Genomic DNA, 23859 nt, shown 5'->3' with positions numbered 1-23859 from the left:
TTAGAGATGGAAAAGGACCTTTAGAGAATGTGCTGAACTTCGAAACAGAGGACCAGGGTTCAGGGTTCGGATTCTGCTTCCTGACCTCTTACTGCCTGTCGAATTTGAGCAATCCCTTACCCTCCTTGAACCTGTTTTCTCATTTCTGAAACGAAATGGTTAGATATGAGGACTTCAAAGGGCTCATCCATTTCTAAATCTATGACCCCCCCACAATCAGCTAGTTTTTAAAACCTTGTGTTTTACAGATGAGGAAACTGAAGCCTGGGAAGGAGGAATGGCTTGGCTGAAGTGTTATGGGTAGAAAATTAGCAGAGCAGAAACTCAGAACTCCAGCTCAGATCCCCAAATCTGGGCTGGGGGTTGGGGAAGACTCCCTTCTCTTCATTTCATAATCTGAATTACACTGAAAACAACAACAAACCCCTTTTTAACAGCACTTCCAGTGTGCAAAGTATCATGGTCGATACTGAAGGAGATCCAGAGCTGAAGTTAAAAGCAATCCCTGCCCTCAGAAAACTTAGTGTAATAGCAGTAGGAGTCCTGTACATAGATAAATATTATATATCTTAGAATGAAAGAGCTAATAAAAATCACATTTATGGAGCACTTTAAGGGTTAAAAATGCTTTTCTCATAACAGTCCTTTTGGGGAGTTATGGCAGATATAGTTTCTATTTTTAAATAAGGATAAGAGACCCTTCCAAATCCATGATCCTATGCAGCTTAGATAAGTGAATTGCTGAGAAGTTCACAATTCCTTCCTTTAGACCTGATTACCTCTGGAGGAACATAAAACTAAACCACAAAGGATTGAGATGGGGGGGATGGATGGAGGGGATGGGAAGACTTTCATCCATAATAACGATAATTATTATTGCAAGTAATAATAATTACCATTTAAATAGAACTTTAAGGTTTGAAAAGGGCTTTATAAATATTATCTCATTTTTATTCTCACAATAACCCTGGGAAGTAAATGCTACTTATTCATCCCTTTTAACAGATGACAAAACTGAGGCAGACAGAAGTTAAATAATTTTCCACAGGGGTCACACAACTAGGAAATAAATGTCTGATGCAGAATTTGATCTTGGGCTGTCTTGCCTCCAACACCATTGTCCAACCTATTGGCTTTAGTTGTGATTGTGAAGGATTTACTGGTTAAAGAACCTGCATTGAGCAAAATAAGCAGAACTGGGAGAACATTGTGCACAATAACAACAATATTGGACCATGATTGTCTGTGGAAATGTGGCTACTGTCAGCAGTGCACTGATCTGGGACAATCCTGAAAGACTCATGATGGAGAAGGCTATCTATCCATCCCCAGAGAAAGAACTGATGGAGTCTTCTTTCACATCAGTGTATTTATCATTTTATTGGGGGGGGGGGGTTGGTTATGTGTGAGTGTGCTCTTACAACAATGATCAATATGGAAGTGTGCTTTGCATGACAATAAAAATGAAAAATTAAAAAATTAAAAATAAAGAGCCTGCCTTTTTGTGTGTTTTTAGTACAAGGCAGTAGAACCTCTAAGCCCTGAATCTATGATCTCCTACCCCAGCTGCCTTCTCAAGTCACTTCACTGTTAGAGGAAACTGAGAAGGGATCTGGAGAAGTAAGCTTTAGGGTTCAAACCAATTCAGTCTCTTGCTAGCTGCAAACTTATATGGAATAAAAATAAGATTGAAAAAAATCAAAGATCAAACTGACTTGAGATAACGCTTTAAACATACTGAGAAAACAGGGAGGGTGAATTTGGCAAATTCAGCCAAAAACTGTGAAAAGTTAGTTTCCCTCTGTCTCCCCACTCCTCACCCCCCTCCAAGGACAAATAAGCCAGATTTTGACATTAAAACCAAGAAGTACCCAGTGGCAAAGATAAAAATCAATCCAATAACTGAGCTCCTGACATTAACAAGTTGTCCACTTGTTGGACATAATCAATATCCTGAAAGCAAAGCTCTTGTACCCAGAGAAGAAAAGCTTCCGATTTCTAGAGTGCTCTCCTGTTTACAAAGCATTTCTCTCCAACAAACCTTCAAGAAAGGCAGGTTCATATAAGCAATCATTCATTCTGGTAGTGTTTCTTGGGCAAAGCAACAGAGGGATTCCCACCCCAATCAGTACAGGAGGTTTCTGGCAAGAGAAATCCTTCTATCTGTTCAGATGGGCAATAGCTCTGTAAGTTTTCATGTTGTTACCTAGGAGCATCTGAGATGGTAAGTGACTGTTCAAGGCTGGACAGCCTGTAAGTGTCAGAGGCAGGACTTGGATGGTCTCTTGGTTCCAAGACTGGCTCTCTCACACCACTACAGTGTTCTTTTCATTGTACCATGATGCCTATGTATAGGGGCTATAACTATTTTGACTTTTTATGGACTTAGTTGGGGAATGAAACCTAGTAGTGAGATCAATGGATCAAAGGGCATGAACAGTTTACTAACTTTCCTTGACAGTTGGCATAATTCACAGTTCCATCAATAATGTGACTTCCCAAAGCCCTTTTAACATTGACTGTTTCCATTTCCCATCTCTGAAGATTGGAGTAGTGTTTAGAGAGTTAGCCTTGAAGTTACACTGACTCTGACACTGGCTATTCAATCAATCTAGGCAAGTCATGTAGTCTCTCAGAGTCCCAAAAGCCTCCCCAAAACCATAAGCCACAGAATAGATGCTGATTTGCACTGGCAAAGAGATGGAGATCCTTACCAGGAATTACAACTATCAATGAAATCTCAGGGATGGCTCTCCCCTTAAAAGACTGTCTTTGCCATTTTAAACAGTGAGTGGTAGTTTGTTTTTTAATTATGCCTTAGAATCGATACTAAGTATTGGTTCCAAGGCAGAAGAGAGATAAAAGCTAAGGAACTGGGTTTAAGTGACTTTCTCAGGGCCACATAGTTAAGAAGTGTCTGAGGCTACATTTCAACCCAGGACCTCTCTCTCCAAGCCTGACTTTCTATCCACTGAGCCACCTCACTGCCCCAGAGGTGTTGTTTTAATTTGAATTTTTCTTATTAGTGCATTTTCAATAGTTGTCAAAAACTTGAATTTCTCTTTTTAAAAGCTATTCATTACTGGAGGGATTCCATGTGAACTAGAAGGACCTCCAGGAATTTGATACAGAGTGAAAGGAGCAGAACCAGAAGAACATTGTACACAGAGACTGATACACTGTGGCACAATCAAAAGTAATGGACTTCTCTACTAGAAGCAATGATCCAGGACAATCCTGAGGAACTTATGAGAAAAAACACCATCCACATTCAGAGGAAGAACTGTGGGAGTAGAAACACAGAAGAAAAACAACTGCTTGATCACATGATTTGATGGGGATATGATTGGGGATGTAGACTCTAAATGATCACTCTAGTGCAAATATCAACAATATATAAAAAGGTCTTGATCAATGACACATGTAAACCACAGTGGAATTGTGCATCAGCTACAGGAGGGGGATGGTGGGAGGGGAAGGAAAGAACATGAATCTTGTAACCACGGAAATATATTCTAAATTAATTAATTAAATAAAATTTTTCAAAAGAAAAAAGTCAAAGTTATTCATTGTCTTTGATCACTTATCTATTGGAGACTGATGCTCATTGTTACAAATTTGTATCAATTCCCTGTGGATTTTGGATTGATAACAAAGGTTGTTTCCCCTAATCCATCATTATTTATGGGTTAACTAGATGGAGTCAAGCAGGCTCATCTTTCTGAGTTCAAATCTGGACTCAAATTCTCGCTGGCTGTGTCACCCTGGGTAAGTCACTTAACCATGTTTGGACTCACTTTCCTCATCTGTAAAGTGAGCTAGAAAAGAAATAGTAAACCATTCTAGTATCTATGCCAAGATAACCTCAAATGAGGTTATGAAGAGAAGAAAATGACTGAACAACAAAATTATTAACTGTCTTCTAGCCCCAGTGTTTTTTGTGACTGCAGAAGTTTTTCAATTTTATGCACTATAAATGTCCTATTTTGGCTCTCCTAGTTACCTCAGTCCCTTTCCTAACTCCTGATTAAGATTCTGCTAATCATAGTTGTCAAAGACATGGCCTTCCATTCTCCTATGGTTTTCTTACGACATTAATTTTATATTCAGATCACTTATCCATTTGGAATTTATTGTGACAAATAGTGCAATGTGTTAAACTAAGCCTGTTTCACATTATTTAAATCCCTTAGTGCCAAATGTCAAGCAACTCAAACTTAAAGGGAGAAATTTTTTAAAAAGTGAGATATTCACATGCAACAAGCATGCCTTACTTTCATGGGACTGGCAGATGTTAGTAAACTGGGTTGACGTCTTTTTGACCTACTCATTTTCCTCCCATCTTGGGCGGCGAAAAGTCACTGATTTATCATGCCTCTTCTCTCCCATTCTTTCTAAAGAGAAGAGCAGATGGGTGAGGAAGGATTCAACAAAGAACCAATACTTTCCAACTTGTTTTCAAGCATATGATTTGAAAGAAGGCATGACTGTTGACTCAAAGTTGTAGGTTTCAAAGGCAATTTATTCCCACATATTTATAAAGGGTCTGTCACACTCTTTCAATCATCTTCTTACATCCAGCTGGAGATTCTAGTTTTTCTTATTTAAAAGAGCTAAACCAAACTTAAGAAAAGTATCATAACATCTTCCCAGAGTGTGTATAATTTTTTTCCCTTTCTCTTAAATAATTGGAAACTAATGTTTTTAGAATATGTGGGCAAAAACCAAATAGGAATTAACCTTTCAATTTATACATTACACCCTTCATTATCCATTCTGGAGACTTTTCCCCCTCCCAGACAAGGCTTTTTTTTTCCTTCTTGTTTTGATTTTATGCTGGACCATATATTTACTGGTTTGGGGTAGGGTGTGAAATCCTTTTATTGAATAGTTTCAATAAACATTTCATTTTATAAATGGTTCCAACTGCCTAAATTGACAATTGGACCCTTCGAAATCAAACGGTTAGGTTTTTTTGTCCCCAAACTCCCCAAACTGTAAAAATAAATTGAATCATGGCACAAAAAATAAAGCTGACAAATTCAGATCAAAAACCTGCTCCGACATTTACAATCTTGTAGGGTTGCCACAAATGTCTTGCCTTAGGTGATATAGCTAATATGTCTGAATTTGAATACAGATCTCCCTTAATTAATCCTTTCAGCTCTAGAACTCTCATTTTGGGGCCCTTTTACCTTCCTAATAGATAAGTGTATGCATCACTATACCTAGCTGGCTCTAGCCATTGTACCTCCAATCATTTTCTTCCCATAGATCTGCCTGCAGTTGAATTCTCCAAACCACTGGCCCTTGCTGTGTGTGGCCCGCCACTGCCTCCATTTTATAGTTGAGGTTCAATAACCAAATACTTAGACATACCAATCAACTCCCCCACAGCTCTACCCACTATCCCAGTGACTGCCCAAAGCAAAACAACCTGTGCTGCCCACTCCCAGGGTTGTCTCTCTCTTCTAGAATATGAGCTTCTGGAGGGCAGGGACTCTCTTCGTATCCAGAGCAACTCCCAGAGGCACAGAGGAATGATTATTTCTGCCTGTACAAGGAAGACTCATAAAACAAAAGCAGGAATCTTTGAAGAGAGTGAAACAAGTATGATTCTCACTTGTGACTTTGGCTCCTAAATGATCTCTCTGAAGCTCAGTTTCATCATCAATAAAGTGGAGCTTGGATTACATGGTGACCAGGGTCCCTTCCAGCTTTAAATCTTTGATCCTGCATTTTATGTAGCTTCATATTGGTGATATGTTGAACTCAAGGAACCCTCTGACAAGGAGAAAGGATTAAAAAGTATAGCAGTTAATTACACCGTAAAATTAACTATGACATAAGCAACTAGATGGTACAATGGATAGAGCAAAGAACTTGGAATCAGGACCTGAGTTCAAATTTTGCCTCAGATTTTTTTTTCTCTAGCTATGTGACCTGAGGCGAGTCATGTATATGACTCATGTAAATAAACATTTATGAAGCACAGCCATGTGCCTATGATGTGCCAGGAACTGGGCTAAGGGCTGGGGTTACAAAAAGAGGCAAAAGACAATCCCTTCCCTCAAGGAGTTTATAATCTAATGAGGGAGTCAACAGGCAAATAAATATATGCAAAACAAGCAATATATGGGATGACTAGGAAATAATTAAGAGAGGGAAGACACTAGAATTAAGAGAAGTTGGAGATCTCCTATAAAAGATGGGATTTTGGTTGGGACTTAAAGAAAGACAGGAAGACCAGTGGTCAGAGTAGAAGTGGAGCATTCCAGGCATGGGGGACAGCCAAAGAGAATGCCCAGAGCTGAGAGATGGATGGATATGTTCATGGAACAGCTGGGAAGCCAGTGTCACTGGGCAGAAGAGATGTTACAGAATAAGAAGACTAGAAAGAGATGGAGGGAACTAGGTCATGAGAGGCTTTGAATGTCAAACATAGTATTTTTGTTTTTGCTCTTGGAAGCAAGAGAAAGCCCCTGGGATTTATTAAGTTTACTAGACATTGTTAAGTAACAAATATTATTATTAGGAGCATCACTTTGGTGGCTGAGTGGAGGATGGGTTGGAGTGGGGCAGACCCAGCAGCAGCATGTTGCAATAATTCAGCTGTGAGGTGATGAGGGTCCACACCAGGGTAGAGGCAGTTTTAGAGGAGGGAAGGAGCCATATCAATAGGTCTTGATCAACAGTAACCAGTAAAAAGATAAAATGACTGAAGAAATAAAGGTTCCACCTTCCGAGCACATCAATTTATTAAACAATGTGTGCCAACTGCTTAAGAAATCAAGATGAAGCCCCTTCCTCAGTTTAGGACTGGGCCCAGAATAAAGAAGGAGAAAGACTTTTATACATTATACATTTATACATACATAAAACCATTATATAGATTACATATTTTGTATATTAAATATATAGTTAATCAAGTGAGAGCGATTAATTTAAAGGAAACAAGACCACATTAGGTAACCTGATTTCTAATTGGATGAAAGATTAGGGACTTTCCAGTTGTGGAGGGGGGGGGGAACAAGCAGGTATAATTCCCTGAATTTCGAGAAAGAGGTGCCCCACTCCTCCCAAGAGGTACTGTATACAATCAAAGGAACATGGAAATAATTACTGATTCAGCAGGATGGGACCAGACTTCAGATAAGCCATACAGATTGTCCGAGATGTACCATTATGAGAAAACTCCCTGCATCAGTCTTTGGGTCTGACTCTGCTTCTGGCCAACATAACCCAGGTTAAGGGTCTCTAACAACAGGTACAGTCTAGTTCCCCAGCCTCGCAGGACTAGATCCGAAAAATGCAATAAGGTTTTCTTCCAATCCTCCCAAGGGGATAAGCTTTTCTCCCAAGACCGAATTTGGTCTCAGCGAATAATTGAATAGAAAGGGAACTAAGCTGGCTTCAGAATTGAGTCACAAAATGAAGTCAATTTGGTATACTCAGTTTCCGCAATTAACCACTTACTGTCCGAATCCCCTCACTTCTTTCAATTTTCTTCACATGCTTGGAGAAAGGGGGTGAGAGATAGTGAGGAATCCAGGGTGACTCCTGGGTTGGGAGCCTCGGGAACCAGGAGGAGGATGTTGTCCTCTGTAGTTGCAGGGAAGGTAGGAGCTGGGATGGATTTGGGGGGGAAGATAATGAGTTCTGTTTAGACAAGTTTAGTTTAAGATGTCTGCTGAACCTCCATTTTGAGACATCTGAAAGGCGGTTGGAGATTCGAGACTTGGAAGTCAATAAAGTTGAGAGCAGGAAAGATGGATTTTGAGAATCATCTGCATAGAGATGGTCCTTAAATTCATGGAATCAGCCAAAATCTCTCTGCCTCAACTTCTTCATCTGTGAAATGGGGAGAATAAGAGCATCTACTAAGTCATACAACAGCCAGATCTGGCGATTGATTGTGTTCCAGGCCTAGTTGGGAGGACTCAGTAAACTAATTTTAAAAAAAAGCAACTTTCAGAGATCCTTTGATATTTAAAATGGAGTCCTTTAATTCCCTTTTTTTTTCTTCCTAACGAAAACAAATCTACAGTTCTATATTTGAGTTGGGATACATTGACACTAAAGTCAGGGTTTAGAAAAGAAGCCCTCCAGACCTCTCTGACAGTGACAGTGTTACCAGGAGTCTTGGAAAGAAATTTCAGTTAGATCCACAAGGTTTTTGTTTAAGGTTCAAAGTAAATTCAATGGCTCCATTACTTTCTTTTGTATGGGACTGGGGGATGGGTGTATGTGTGTGTTGGGGGGTCCTGGTAAAGAAAAGAGAATTTCTTTCTTCTTTCTTTCATTCTTCTTTCTTTTCTTTCTATTTCTTTCCTTCGTCCTCTCTTCCTTTCTTTTTCTTTCTTCCTCTTTCCTTCCTCCTTTTTTCTTTTTTCTTTTCTTTCTCTTTCTCTTTTTCCTTCTTTCTCTCCTTTCTTTTCCTAACACTCCCTCTTCCTTCCCTCCTTTTTCTTTGTTTCTTCCTTCTTTCCTTCCTTCTTTCCTTCCTTCCTTCCTTCCTTCCTTCCTTCCTTCCTTCCTTCCTTCCTTCCTTCTTCCCTTCCTTCCTTCTTCCATTCCTTCCTTCTTCCCTTCCTTCCTTCTTCCCTTCCTTCCGTCCTTCCTTCCTTTCTCTCTGTGGTGGTAAAAGTAAAGTTTTACTCATTTTTTCTAGAGACCATTTTTTTAATGGCACAAAATTTTCCGGTTGTTGAAAGGAGAAAAATATACAATCTTCAGCTGATTATTTGTTTAATATTTTGTCATTTTTTTCTCTTTTTTTCTCTTCTAAATGCATGCCTATATGAGCTGAGCAGGAGGCTTGCAGAAAGGGGTGAAAGAGGGGCTCCTTGGGAAGATCGCTGGGCACGAAGATCCTTTTCCAACTTGCATTTTCTTGGTTCAGTGACTGGAGGGGTCCCCTTCATTTTACAGAAAGAACATTCCCCAAACTTGGAAGAGTCAGCCCCTTATGTGCCCAGAATGTGCTACTCACTGCTGGGGATGAGAAGCAGGAGGAGGAGGAGCAGCAGCAGGAGGAGGAGTGCTATAAAGGACAAAGGCAGTACCCCCCCCCAATTTATAATAGTGTAGAAAATACTGTCAGTTGTAAAGCATTATGTAAATATAAACTGATCTTATTAGTTGTTGAGATAAGACATCAAAAGTTAAATAATAAAACAAGAGTGGAGTAACAGGAGCTGAAAGGGAGAGATGCCTGCTATAAGGCTGGTTCTGGATGAAATACAAATGAATGCTAGAATTCCCTGTGGGGAATTGATCCCAGTTCCTTCGGTGAGGGTGGTACCCTTCCTGGGGAACTACAGAGCTGGTTGTTTGTTTGGTTTTAACTAATCTGAAATATAACCTCCCTGGAAAGAGTTTTACATCTTGTGCATGTTTGCAAAGTGTATTTAAATGAACGACATTTTATAAGTGGTGGCACCAAGTATCTCTAGCAGGTGCCTTGCTGGGAACTTGCCACCCTCCTTTCCTGAAATTTGGGAACTCTTTGGAAGAGAAAGCTTGGTTTTTTGTCTTTGGATTCTCAGCAACCAACCTTACCTGAAGCGAGCACTTAATAATTGTTTGTTTAATTCATATTTGGTATTTACATATAGGGGGAGCTAGCTGGCACAGTGGATAGAGAGCACTGGGCCTGGAGTCAGGAAATCCTGAGTTCAAATAGGACCTCAGACATTTACTAGTTGTGTGACCCTGGGCAAGTCACTTAACCTTGAATTGAGTTTGCCTCCATTTCTCCATCGGTAAAATGAGCTGGAGAAGGAAATTGCAAACCACTTTAGCATCTCTGCCAAGAAAACGTAAATGGGGTCACCAAGAGTCCAAAAGGACTGAAAATGACTCAACAACAAATGGTCATGGTGCTTATACTTTAGAAAGACCTACCAGCCTGGGAAGTCTAGAGAAAGCCTAGAGACTGTCTTACTAGGGCCAGTCTAATAAACTCATCTAAGTTTATCCCCACAAGGTTGGCCACTAGGTAAACTACTTTCTTGAATACAACAATTTATTTCATAATCCACTAAGGAACGAAGTAGTTCCTTTGGAGAGAGAAAACCCCACGACCATCTCCCCTTGTCCCATGGATAAAATATCCCATCCTATAAGTTCAAGATTTTTTATTGTTATTCAATCATGTCCAGCTCTGTGTGACCCCATTTGGGGTCTTCTTGGCAGAGATATTAGAGTAGTTTGCCATTTCCTTATCCAGCTTATTTTATAGATGAGGAAACTGAGGCAATAAGGGTTAAGTGACTTGTTCAAGTTCACACAGTGTCTAAGGCCAGATTTGAATTCAGGAAGATGTCCAGTTTGGGGGGTGATGTTTAAATAGATTAAGATAAGGACTGGACCTAGGAATTCTCTGGTGAGGAAACTCCTACCAGTGCTAGTCTTGTAACTTTAAGTCTTGGAGAGTGTCCTAGGACATTAAGAGAAAAGATAAATGATTTGTCCAGGGTCATACAAACAGGCTGAGTTACTGAGCAGACATGATCTCAGGTTTTCTGGACTTCAAGGTCACATCTCTCTGCTTAGATACATCTCATTATTATCTATTATTTTAGTAGTTCTCAAGTGGCTACACAATGTCTTCCTAGCTAGCAAAATATTACAAAAATGCAATCCCATTGATTTTTAAAATTGCTACAGTCCAACCATTGCTGGGTCAAAGTTTATTGTAAATCCATAGATTTAATCCATAAAACTGCATGGTTTCCACCCTTTGCTTCTTCAAAAAAAAAAAAGGAGGATTCTATAATATTCTACTAGAATTTGCATTTACATAGATAGCATTTGGCAGTTTTCCTGTATCCAATCTTGTTTCCTAACAAACAAACAAACAAACAAATCTATTTCTAAACTACTTTTACTAACAAAACACTTTCTGTTGATTCTTACAAGCAGCCCTGTATGGTAGGCTGGGCAAGAATTATTGCTGTTTGTGGGATGGAGTCTGGTGGTTCCTGGGATTTCTCTTTTGCAGATGGATTACAGTCACCAACATGAAGAACCAGAGAATTGCTGGGGCCAGAAGAGGTTAAGGATTCTTGCCTGGCCACTGAGCTGGGACTTGTGAGCCTTTAGCTCTAATATTACCTTCCATCCTGGTCTGTAGCTCCTATGGATCTTTTTCTTTCCCTGTTGTCTCTTCTGTTAGGATGAAAGTTCTTTCAAAGCAAGGGCTGTCTGTCTTTCTTTAGAAACCTTTGTCCCCTTTTCATACACACATACACAGAGGAAGGACTTAAGAATTTGCTTCTTAAGAACTCTGATTGGGGGCAGCTGGGTAGCTCAGTGGATTGAGAGCCAGGCCCAGAGACAGAAGGTCATGGTCATAGGTTCAAATTTGGCCTCACACACTTCCCAGCTGTGTGACCCTGGGCAAGTCACTTGACCCCCATTGCCTAGCCCTTACCACTCTTCTGCCTTGAAACCAATACACAGTATTGATTGTAAGATGGAAGGTAAGGGGTTAAAAAAAAGAAGAACTCTGATTGACACAATGATGCTCTCACCTGGGAGGTAATGAATTCAAGATGGCAGAATGAGATTTTTGGATATGACCACTGTGAGAATTTGTTGTGCCTGACTACACATATGTATTATGAGGGTTCCCAAAAAAATTGGGGGAAGGGAGAGTAGGAGAGAAAATAGATTTTCATTCATTGAAAAAAAATAAATCTAATTTAATAATTATTTTAACTGACACGAAGGCTGGCCCTCTGACCACCTCATTACACTCCCTCTTTCCCCCATTTTAGCTATATGGAAATTAGAGCTTAGAGATGCCTAAAGACTGATCTTCCTGGCACACACTGTGCCTCTGAATTTTATGTTCTCCTAAGTATCTTGCACTTGGGAGATGTTTATACCCATTTTCCAAATAAGAACAAGTCTCAGAATAATTTGAACAAGGTCAGACTGTCTTGCAAATGTCCAGGCTGACTCTAAATTGCAATCTTAAATCAGACAATTTCTTCAGGAAAGATGCTTCTTTGTATTCTCTTTAGCACTCATATCTGTGGATGTATCTATTTGGCTAAAATGAACATTGTTTTTGCCAAAAAGGAAATCACAGCATATTCTCTTCCTTTTCTAATACCACTGTAGCCATCACTTTTACTTTCCCTTTCCTGAGAGTTCTGAACAGCAGGTGGAGAGAAAGGAGAGGGAGGAGCAACAGAAATTACATCAAAACACTGGACAATGAAGCAGCTAGGTGGCTCAGTGGATAGAGAGCCAGATCTAGAAGTGGGAGGATCTGGGTTCAAATCAGACCTCAGACACTTCCCAGATGTGTGACCCTGGGCAAGTCACTTAACCCCCATTGTCTAGCCCTTACCACCCTTTTGCGTTGGTATAGATTCGAAGATGGAAGGTGAGGGTTAAACACATACACACACACACACACACACACACACACACACACACACACACACACAGGAGAAGAACTCATCCTCTTGCCCCTTCCACAAAGCTCTTTTATCACCAATAGATAATAGACTGTGTATCTGGACTCAAGCTCAGCCTGAATTGGGTTTCACGATTACAATAGAGAAGCTCTAGGTTGTAGACCCAAAAAAGCTCTGCGTTTGGAGTCAGAAGTCCTGAGTTTTAATCCTGGCTCTTTTCTTTACTACCTTGTGCCCTAACTGTCTGGGTCTCTGTTAAAAACGAGATGGTTGAGTTGAGAACTTCTCAGGTCACTCCAAACTAAGTGGTAATCATAATGGTTCACTGTTAAATAGCATGACTTCGGAGTTTACAGACATAGACGAGGGAACGCAGGTGAAATGGTCTGTTCACAGGTCCTGCAAGCGTCAGCGCAGGGATTCAGAACCGAATCGCTTGCCACTGCCGCGGCCCCTACGGAGGGAGACCCAGTTGGCTGAGACTCAGAAGTCCCGAGTGAGCTTTCCTTGGAGCAGCATCATCTAACCCCACCGCCCCCCACCCCCGGAACAGAAAACACGCGGGGAAGTTCTCCTTAGGGGCCTCCCTTGCTCCTGAGATGCTCATAGTTAAGGGCCAAACCTCGGCGCCCCAGGGAAGAGCCCCATCGCCACCTGTGCAGTGGCGGGAGGGGCCTTCTCTGCGGCGGGTCCCAAGGGGGCTAGCGGGGCTGCGAGAGCGAAGAAGTTCCGGGGGAATGGGCCACTGGAGGGCAGTTGGCCGCCCGAGACCGCTAGGACTCTAGGACTGGACCTCAGGGGCTGGTGGCTCAGAGAGCCGCAGGAACCTGGAGAGGAGGGCGGCGGGAGGGGAGTGGGCGGGCAGCCCCTCCCTGGGATGACGTTCCTCCAGCCCGGGGGCTCCGCAGCAGCTGCTCTGTCGGCTCTCTGCCTCCTTGTCCCTCCCCGCTGGGGCCGAGCGGACGGCGGCGCCTCCCGGAGTTTCCTGTCCCAGAGGCTCTCTCCCGGCTACAGCCGGGAGGGGTTGGGGGTATAGTCTCCTTCCCCACTTAGAGCGATGCTGGGCAGCAGAAGGGAGCCGGGCCGGAGTCCTGGGTAGCAAGAGAAAGCGGGAAAGAGGGGAGGGAAGAAAGGTCTGGAGAAGAGGCGATGGAGCCGGGGCCCGCGGACGCCTGGGACCCGTACCGCCGCCCGGCGCGCCGGACGCAGTGGCTGGTGAGCGCCCTGGCCCATCACTACCGGCTAGACCGAGGCGTGGAAAATGAGATCGTGGTGCTGGCCACTGGTCTGGACCAGTACCTGCAGGAGGTCTTCCACCACCTGGACTGCAAAGGGGACGGCCGCTTGTCCGGGGAGGACTTTCGCGTGCTGTGCAGAGTCCTGGGGCTCCGGCCCGAGGAAGGATGCAGCGGGGAGATAGAGGAGGAGGACGAGGAGGAGCGCGCCGCGCTTTGGGACGACCTGGCCCCGGAGCTCACCTTCCGCCAATTCCACGCTCGCCTCTGTGGCTACTTCAGCACCCGGGCCGGGGCACGGGAGGGCCCCGAGGGGAGCCGGCTGCCGGTGGGCCCCGAGAGTGAGCACATTGAGACCCAGATCCGACTGCGCAGCCCTTTGCGCCGGCGCCGGGAGCGACTTGGGGTGTCTGCAGTCCCGGCTGCGTCCGGGCGCACCAGGAGCTCTCCTCCTGCCTCGGCGGTCGCCGGCGCGGGCTCTGTGGGCTGCTCGCGGGAGTGCTACGAGGAGGTGGTGGCTCTGGAGCAGGCGGAGGACCGGGTTGCCAAGCTGGAGGAGGAGAACGCCAGCCTTCGGGAACTTGTGGAGGACATGAGAGCCGCTCTCCAGAGCAGCGATGCACGCTGCCTGGCACTGCAGGTGAGCGGGGCGAGCCCGAAGGGCACAGGGAGGAAGGGAAGCCTGAACAGTGCGCCTCGTACCCAGCAACTTTTCTAGATAGTCCTGCACTGCCAAGAGAGAATTAGACTATGCCGAGGACTCTGACATTCCCTTTCCGGCGTCAGAATCCCAGTGAGCTGGGGAAATTTGGAGGTTTGGCAGAACCTGGATCCCAAACCCAATTCTGCTGAGCTGTCGGGCCCAGGGTAAGTCCTATAGCTTCTCTGGGCTTCAGTTTCCTCGTCTAGAAAATGGGTATAATGATAGCTAACCCAGCCAACTTCAGAGTTTGAATGGGAGCCTCAGAAAGTGCTTCGAAAGCTCTATACACAGTAATCTGAAGGCGTCCTTGTTATTATTCAGGGAAATAGCCAAAGGCAGTGTGCTGTAGTGAATGGAATCTGCTTTTTGAGCTAGAAGGGCCCGAGTTCAAATACCTCCCTTGACACATACTGGTAGGGTATCATTGAACTAGTCGCCTCTCTTCCATGGGGGGCAACTCCCTAGAATTACAAATTGATAAGAAAGTACCTTTGCTGATGAAGTTCTTTAGTGGTAGCTAAACCTGAACCTGTAAATCTGCTTAAAAAAAAAGGAAAAAAAAAACGGGAGTAGCAGGGATCAGTGCAATCCCACATATTTGAACTCTATCTGTGATGTGGTGGATTGTCCCTCAAAGAAGGCAGCACTCGCTTCTCTTATCTAATTTTCTTTGTTTCCATTAGTATCTTCATAGAGTCCAGAGAACTCGAGGAAGGTCCCTTTTCTTCCCTTTCTTCCCCTTCCCCAGTTCCCAGAATGGACTTGATGTCTATTTTTCTCCCACTTTGTCTATGTTTTATTTTTATTACGGTAGTTATTTCCTAATTACAGTTTAAACTGGTTCTCTTGATGCCCTCAGGTTATATGTTTAAAACCTCTGCTATGCAGCAATGCAATGATCCAGGACAATTCTGAGGGAATTAAGAGAAAGAATGCTATCCACATTCAGAGGAAGAACTGTGGGAGTAGAAACACAGAAGAGAAACAACTGCTTGATCACATGGGTTGATAGGGACATGATTGGGGATGTAGACTCTAAAGGATGGTGCAAATATTAATAATATGGATCTTGATCAATGGCACATGTAAAACCCAGTGGAATTGCCCATCTGCTACTGGAGGAGGGGAGGGGGAAGGGAGGGAAGGAACATGAAACTTGTAAGCATATAAAAATATTCTAAATTAATTAATTAAATAAAACTTAATTTAAAAAAAACCCTCTGCTATGCACCCTTTCTCTGGGGTGTCTCATTAGTTCTTATGAGTACAGTTAAAATCTCTATAGTATGTAGAAGACTCAAATCTATTTATGCAGGCCAGATTTCTTTCCTGCATTGCCAACTGCCTGTTGGGCATCTCTATCTGGATATCCCATCAGCATTTTGAACATCCAAAGTGGAACTCATTATCTTCCTCCCTAAAAAACTTTATATATATATATATATGTTCCTGTCAAGGGAACCATTGAGAATGGACTTGATTTTTGAAAGGACTTGGTAACAAGAGTTTCAGAAGATGGATTACCAGTTACACTCCTGAAGGGATACCCACATTGATTTCCACTAAAGTATTGAAATGTATAATGAATAATTATATATGATAGGTATGACATATGTTCCATTTGGTCTGGGACATTTGCCTCGATGTTTACATCAACCTAAACCTTCACTGCTTGTTTTCCCATGAGAAAGGTGATCCTTAATACCATCACTCTCTCCTACTAACAAGCCTAGAAGAGCTGTCCTCTGTCCAAACACTTTCTGATTCACACTTTCTTTGGAACTGGCCAATTAAATATGTTGACTTTTCATTCCTTGTGCCAGCTGGGCTCCAGGCTGCAAATGGGTAGTATGAACAAGATCTCAGTCCACCTGCAGATTGGTTCTCAGAGGCATTTGTATGATCAGAGAGCCAAGCAGTGAGATTTTACAAAAGGGAAGGCTTCTGCCAAGTCTGAGGGCAATGCCTGGCACAGGATAGAGCCCGCTACTGGGTTAAGAGAAAACTTTGATGAGATGACTGTTTAAGTTCAAGTACAAAATAATTAAATGATGTCAACATGACCCAACTATTCATCCTTGCCATGTAATCAGAGCCGGTGTTTCAGCCAGAGAATTACTGGGGTTCTATGCCCAGATTTTGGGACCAAGAACCACTCCTTCTGGGGATTCTATTGTGCTGAAAAAGGCCAATGCTTCTAGCAGTGCTAAAATCCATGGGTCTGGTATTTAATACAAAGCCAGAACTGCAGCCCAGGGCCCCACAGCTCCCTGTAAAGGGGGCTCATTAAATTTTTGTGATCACAAGCAAGTTAAAAAACAAGTTGTTTCATTTATTTGTGGTCTCTCTTGTAGAATGTCAAAAGAGATCTTAGAAATCATCTAAACCAGCTTTACAGTTTTAGATTTAGATTAGATGAGGAAACTGAGGCCTAGGAAGGAGAATGAAAACTAGCATTTTTATAGTGCTTTAATATTTGATGGTTTAAAAAAAACAAAACCCTTACTTTCTATCTTAGAATGAATATTGTGTATCAGTTCCAAGGCAGAACAGTGGTAAGAGCTAAGCAATGGGGTTAAATAACTTGCCCAGGGTCACACTGCCAAGAAGTGTCTAAGATCAGATTTGAACCCAAGATCTCTCCATCTCTAGGCCTGGTTCTCAATTCACTGAGCCACCTGGCTGCCTCCTTTAATGGACTTTTTAAAGTGCTCTCATTGGAGCCCCACGATAGCTCTATGGGTGAGATTTCTGTTGTTCTGTTTCAGTCATGTCTGACTCTTTTTTATCTTTTTGGGGGGATTCTTGGTATAAACAGTAGAGTGATTCACCATTTCCTTCTCCAGCTCATTTTATAGCTGAAAAAACTGAGGCAAACAGAATTAAGTGACTTGGTCAGGGTCACTGAGCTAGTAAGTGTCTGAAGCTGGATTTGAACTCAGGAAGACTCCAGGCCAGCTCCTCTATCCACTTCACCACCTTACCACCCTATGAAATACTGTAGGTATCATTATCTCCACTTTTCAGATGAGGAGACTTGAGGTTCATAGAAGGGAAACGACATGCCTGTAATCATAGCTCTGTGTGTCAGAAGTGAGTGAAACCCAGATCTTAATCTAGGACATGGGAAAGATTGTGCTTCCTGACTCCCATGGGACATGGATGACCTCCCTTATATTTGGAAGTATAAGCCCTTATTCTGGGGTTAACAGCTGATTTTTAAGGCATAGCTGAAATGGGTCAAGGTTTTTCTTCAACCTATTCACACTTCTGAGTCCGGAGATGATAACGGCATAGCAAATGAGCCACCCATTTATAAACTGACATCATATTTTAGATCCAATTAGGAAACATTTATTCGAAATTCATAGTTGGGGGCGGGGTGTCTTTTCAGCTGAATACCAGAAATTTAGCTGAAGTTTCCAAGAAAGTAATTGTCATTTTCTTTTCTTTTTTTGAACCCTTACCTTCCAAGTCTTAGAATCAACGCCGTGTACTGGTTCCAAGGCGGAAGAACTTGTGGTTTTTAATGTCTTGTCGATGTATGTTTGAAATCTGATCTAAGACAAAAAACCCCTCTTGGGTCCCCCTTTCTACTAGTAACCTACATGATACTGTGTTCACCAGAAGCTCCACATGAACAGTTTTCTTTCCCCTGCCCCTAATTCGAAAGCTGAAGCTGAAGTTCCAGGCAGTTTGACTTGACACCACAACCCATGTCTGTATCTCCCCTAGCCTTTAGCATGGCATAGCAGTAAACATTTTTTTAATTGAAAAGATCTCTTACTGTCTGTCTTAGTAGTGTAAGATTAAAATTCATATCTAATAACTCCAAGTATATTTTATAAGATTTACTAATAATCACTTGAAGTAAAAGGGAAAAAAAGAACAAAAGTAAAAAGCAGAGTAAAGAAAAGTCTTCCCAGCTGAGTTCATAGGAAAAGAGTGAGAGGGGCAGGGTCACACACAAACTTTATCTCTAAATGGCAGGGACTTAAGGTGAGAAGGAGAGTGGAATGCTGGGATTTAGAGTTCTGGGGAGCAGATCCTAATTAAACAGCAGCAACTCTTTGTGTGTGTATGTGTGTGTGTGTTCTACCTTGTAGTCCTTTATTTTTTTAATTAATTAATTTAGAATATTTTTCCATGGTTACATGATTCATATTCTTTCCCTCCCCTCCTCCCAACCCCCTCCCTGAGCTGACAAGCAGTTCCACTGGGTTTTACATGTGTCATTGATCAAGATCTATGTCCATATTATATGATATTTGCACCAGGGTGATCACTTACAGTCTACATCCCCTGTCATATCCCTATCGACCCATGTGATCAAGCAGTTGTTTCTCTTCTGTGTTTCTGCTCCCACAGTTCTTCCTCTGGATATGGTTAGCATTCTTTCTCATAAGTCCTTCAGAATTGTCCTGGATCATTGCATTGCTGTTAATAGAGAAGTCCATTACATTGATTGTTAGTAGCAGCTCTTGAGACAGAAGGACAAAGGCTAAACAGACAAAGTTAACTGACTTGTAAATGGGATGAAGTGACTGTCACATAGCTAGGAGGTATCTGAGGCCAAGCCTGGCTTTCTATCCAATGTGTCACCTAGCTGCCCACCACTTAACATCTGTGGAATAACTGAATGAACCAAGTTCTATAGCCTTTTATAAAACCTTTTAGTGATACATTTTGTTTTGACACAACCGACACTTCCCACGAAACACCCAAGCAAGCCTCTTTGCGAAATATGTTTGCACACAGACAAAAACAGTTGACTAATTGTTTACAGAAAAAAAAGGGACGTATTTTGACAGTAAGAAACTAACACTGACTATTATTTAGCCAGTTCTGTTGCCTCTCAATGATAACTTTATGCTGTTTGTACAGGCTTTTTGCCCCCCACTCTAAAGAAGGACATTTTTAGATGATATTGCTAAGTGACATTTAGAAAGAATATTACGAGATGTTTTCCTCCCAATACTCTATAGAATAGGTAGTATTAGTATCAATATCTCCATTTTACAGATGAAAAAACTGAGATAAGTGAATTACCCGAAGTTATGCCAACTAATAAGTAATAATTTTGGAAACTGAATCAGTCTTCTCAGGTCATTTCTTCTTTGTCCATATTACATGATGGAGGCCTTTAAGGTCCCCTCAAAGAACCGAGAAATATCGATGGATTCCTGTGAACTCAGTACTTCTAGATGAAGATCATCTAGTAAAATGGTTTCCATTTTTGAACCCTTTGGGGATTTAAATGGTCCAAAGGATTTTAATTACATATGCTTTCATTTTAACTTAAGTAGTAAATAATTGTAAAAAATATTATGAGTTAGGATAGCTAGGTTGCTCAATGGATAGAGAGCTGAGGCTGGAGGTAGGAGGTCCTGAGTTCAATTCTGACCTCTGACACTTCCGAGCTGTGTGACCCTGGGCGAGTCACTTAACCCCTATTGCCTAGCCCTTACCATTCTTGTGCCTTGGAACCAATACACAGTATTGATTCTAAGATGGAAGGTAAGGGTTTGGGGTTGTTGTTTTTTTAAAGTATTTCTTGATGAGTACTGTGCTAAACAGTGTGAGAGGGAAGAAGAGATTTGGTCCCTGCCCCCAAGGAGTTTGTTATCTATTTCACAGATAATAATTTTCTTTCCCTAATTAGACTAACCAAGTGCTAAACTGTGGACCACTTACTGTGGAGTACTATTCAAATTCAGAGCCTGGACAGATTAGCTCAGGGAAAACTTCAGGTTGGCAGATGGGAAGAAGCTGAGCTATGCTTTGAAAGATGAGTCGAATTTCTCCAAAAGAAGGGAACTAACATTTCTATAGCACTTCACAAATAGTATCTCATATGGTCTTCCCAATGACTCTGGAAGACAGGTGCTATGACTGTCCCCATTTTACCTATGAGGGAACTGAGGCAGAGATTAAATGACTTGCCTAGGGTCACACAGCTAGTAAATATCTGAGGCTAGATCTGAATTCAGATTGTCCTAACTCCAAATCCAGCATTCTAGCCATTGGGAGAGTATAAAGCCAGCCCAGGGGCAGGGAGCATACTGAGGCAGGGTGGAAGGAGAGAGGAGAGCTAATGTGCAATATTATCTTCTAAGGAATTCACTGAACTGAGCTTGCCCAGTCACCAATCAAGACAGCTCAGCTGGAGGCAGGAGTTCCCAAAACTGAGCGGATAACTTCAGCTCAATAACACAAAACACAGTACAGGGGAGCTTGAATCAGGTAGGGGAAGGAGCAGGGGAGGGAAGCTATACAAGTAGACACAGCATGGAGATGACTGGGAACTGATATGGAGTTCTGGGTCCAGGTAAAATAAGGTACAAATTCACCCATCAGAGCCAAAGAAAGGTCGAATTCAAAGGTGCAGTCGGGGGCGGGGGTGTGAGGATGATGGTTAGAGTACACTCATCATATTGAAAAGATGCTAGGAAGAGGCATAGAAGCTTATTTCCAAGAAAGATTAAAATGAATTTAAGGGGCGCCTAGGGGGCTCAGTGGATTGCTAGAGATGGGAGGTCCTGGGTTCAAATTTGACCTCACATACTTTCTAGCTGCCTGACCCTGGGCAAGTCGCTTAACCCCCATTGCCTAGTCCTTACCGCTCTTCTGCCTTGGAACCAATACCCAGTATTGCTTGGAAGGGTTTTTTAAAAAGAAAAAAGAAAATTAATTCAATGCCTATAAGTTCTTTTGTGTGCAACAACATTGCGCTTCTAGAGAAGTAAAAGATGCTCCCCAGAGCCTTAACTAAGCAGGGCGACCAGGACTCTGTTCCAGGACATCAAAATTCATAAGATGTTAACTATGCTTGCGGTCAAAGTAGAAACAACTGAGTTTAGTACTTTGTGTAGTCAAAATAATTAGTTAAAATAGGAAGCTACCAAACAGAACACTTTTTGCCCTTGGCAGGTAGGCTCCTTCCCAGACCAGCTCTCATCATCTTCTCCCAATCTCCACTGTAAAGAGGCCTTGTACTGCCCCAGGGTCTCTGTCTCCCTGCCATGAAGTTGTATCCCAGGGTCCCTCCCCACCCAAACGGAATTTGACATTAATTTGTAAAGTTAGTCTTGACTCTCGGTTACCTTTGCTCTTATGGGTAAAATGCCTTCAACCAATGATTTAGTAAATTATCCCAGATTCAATCAAAGCAACCATCCAAGAAGTTAGTCTTAGTATTTTTTCTGAATCAAGTGGGTGTCTTAGACAGATCCTTAGCCACCTGACCAGGGACTTAGCCAAGGGAAGAGCACTGGACTGAAAATCTGAGACTCTGGTCCTGAGTCCTCCCTGTATCACATATTTGCTGTAGGAACTTGGGGAAGTTATTGATATGTTCTGGGCCTCCATTTCATCATCTGTAAAATCACTGAACTATCTACTTCTGGGAGAATTGATGCCTTTTAGAGGAAACGGAAAGAATGTAGGGTTTGAAGTCGGAAGACCTTGGTTCAAATCCCAATTCTGCCACCACCTTTGAGCTTGTCATTTCACCTTGTCTGGAAAATGAAAAAGTTGGGCAAGATGAATCCATCTATCCCATAGCATTGTTAGGAGGATCAAATGGGATTATATATGTAAAGTATGTTATCCATTGGAAAGTGCTAGATGTCAGATTTTATTAAATGAAAGGTTGGCATTACCAATGACATCACCAATAGATGGGTGAGAGGAAATGTTAAACTCTAAACCTGCCTGGTTGTGTGACCCTGGGTAAGTCTCTTAACCCACCATTGCCTAGCCCTTCCTGCTTTTCTGCTTGGAAACAATATTTAACACTGATCCTAAGACAGAAAGTAAGGGTTTAAAAAAATACTCCAACTTGAAACCCAGAAGCTTTTTTGTCTTCTTCTTTTGACCCTGGCAGGTGGGACTCTGGAAGAGCCATGCCAGTAACAAGCAAGATGGCAGCTGCTTCCCTGGGTCCAGGGTGTCATCAAGCCATGGGACCCCCCAGACCACCAAAGGCCTCCAGAGCATGCTAAAGGAAGTAGAGCTGATCCGGAGCTCCAGGGATGGTCAGATTGAAGAGGCGATTCAGGTGAATCAAGAATTGACCAAGGAGTTGAGGCAGTGCCAGGAAGCCCTGGTGGCCTCTGAGGACTGCAACCGCCATCTCAAGAAGGAGCAGGCAGAAATGAGGAAGAAAGTGGAGGATGCCAGGCAGGCAGTGCTGAGTGGCCTGGGGAAAGTGAGAGAGCTGGAAGCCCAAGCCACCCAAGTCCTGCATCTCCAGATGTGCATCCAACAGCTGGAACTAGAGCTACAGTATTACAGGTACGGTCTGGGGATGAACTGGCAGGGCAGGCCTGCTGGTGGGTTCAATGGCATACAGTCATTCAGCAGACATTGGTGGTGAATGAGGAACCCGTTTTATACAAGGGCCAAGCTTAGGGGCAGGGAACACAGAGATAGGTATGACTTGCCACACTTACGACACTCAAGGCTAATAGGAAGGAAAGATACTTGCCAGCAAATACCTGCTTCCAAGTCTTGTTGTGAGTATGCATATGAAGCCTTATTAAACTGAACAAAGCCCTGAAGCCTCATTAAAACCACTGACTGATGTTATCAAAGCCTTCTCTTAGGAAGTAACTATTTCATAGTCAACAAGCATTTATTAGGTGCTTCCTATGTGCCAGGCACTATGCTAAGAGCTGAGGATAAAAAGAACGGTAAAAGCATGGACCCTGGCCTCAAGGAGCTTATAATATAGTCTGTCTGTCTGTCTCTATCTCTCTATCCACCCATCCAACTACTTATCTCTCCATTCATCCATCTATCTATCTGTCTATCTGGCTGTCTACCTATCTACCCATCTATCTACCCATCTACCCATCTATCTACCCATCTACCCATCTATCTATCTATCTATCTATCTATCTATCTATCTATCTATCCATCTATCTATCTGGCTGGCTGGCTATCTATCTATCTATCTACCCATCTATCTATCTATCTATCTGGCTGGCTGGCTGGCTGGCTGTCTATCTATCTATCTATGTACTATCTATCTATCTATCTATCTATCTATCTACCCATTCATCTATCTATCTATCCATCCACCTATCATCTATCTATCTATCCATCCACCTATCATCTATCTATCCATCTATCTATCTGGCTGGCAGTCTATCTATCTATCTGGCTGGCAGTCTATCTATCTATCTATCTACCCATCTATCTATCTATCTGTCTGTCTGTCTGTCTATCTATCTATCTATCTGTCTGTCTGTCTGTTTATCTGGCTGGCTGGCTGGCTGTTTGGATGCCTACCTATCTACCCATCTATCTATCTATCATTTATTTATCCATATCTCCATCCATCCATTTATCTGTCTCTCAGGGTATGTATTTAAATATATATATGTGTGTGTAAATGCTCATATTTACCCATTGCCTCCCTTATGAGAATATAAGTTCATTTTGAGTACAGATTGTTCCATTCTTTTATTGTATCCCCCAGCAC

General features: G+C 42.5%; 1 protein-coding gene across 3 annotated transcripts in view; it reads left to right on the top strand.

Annotated features, from left to right (window-relative positions):
* Window positions 1-13149: 13149 nt before the first annotated feature.
* The window catches only part of EFCC1 (EF-hand and coiled-coil domain containing 1), a 99277-nt gene continuing 88567 nt past the window's right edge, over window positions 13150-23859 (top strand). For 2 of the 3 annotated variants that reach the window (XM_056804778.1, XM_016424538.2), the window contains exons 1-2: window positions 13150-14309; window positions 22258-22667. In XM_056804778.1, coding sequence (XP_056660756.1) covers window positions 13584-14309; window positions 22258-22667 — 1136 coding nt within the window. In that variant the 5' untranslated portion in view covers window positions 13150-13583. The remainder of the gene's footprint in view (window positions 14310-22257; window positions 22668-23859) is intronic. The other variant, XM_007500332.3, reaches the window with a different exon arrangement.

Source organism: Monodelphis domestica, chromosome 7 (assembly GCF_027887165.1).
Source record: "Monodelphis domestica isolate mMonDom1 chromosome 7, mMonDom1.pri, whole genome shotgun sequence".
Lineage (NCBI taxonomy): Eukaryota > Metazoa > Chordata > Mammalia > Didelphimorphia > Didelphidae > Monodelphis > Monodelphis domestica.
This window is presented reverse-complemented; position numbering and strand designations above follow the sequence as displayed.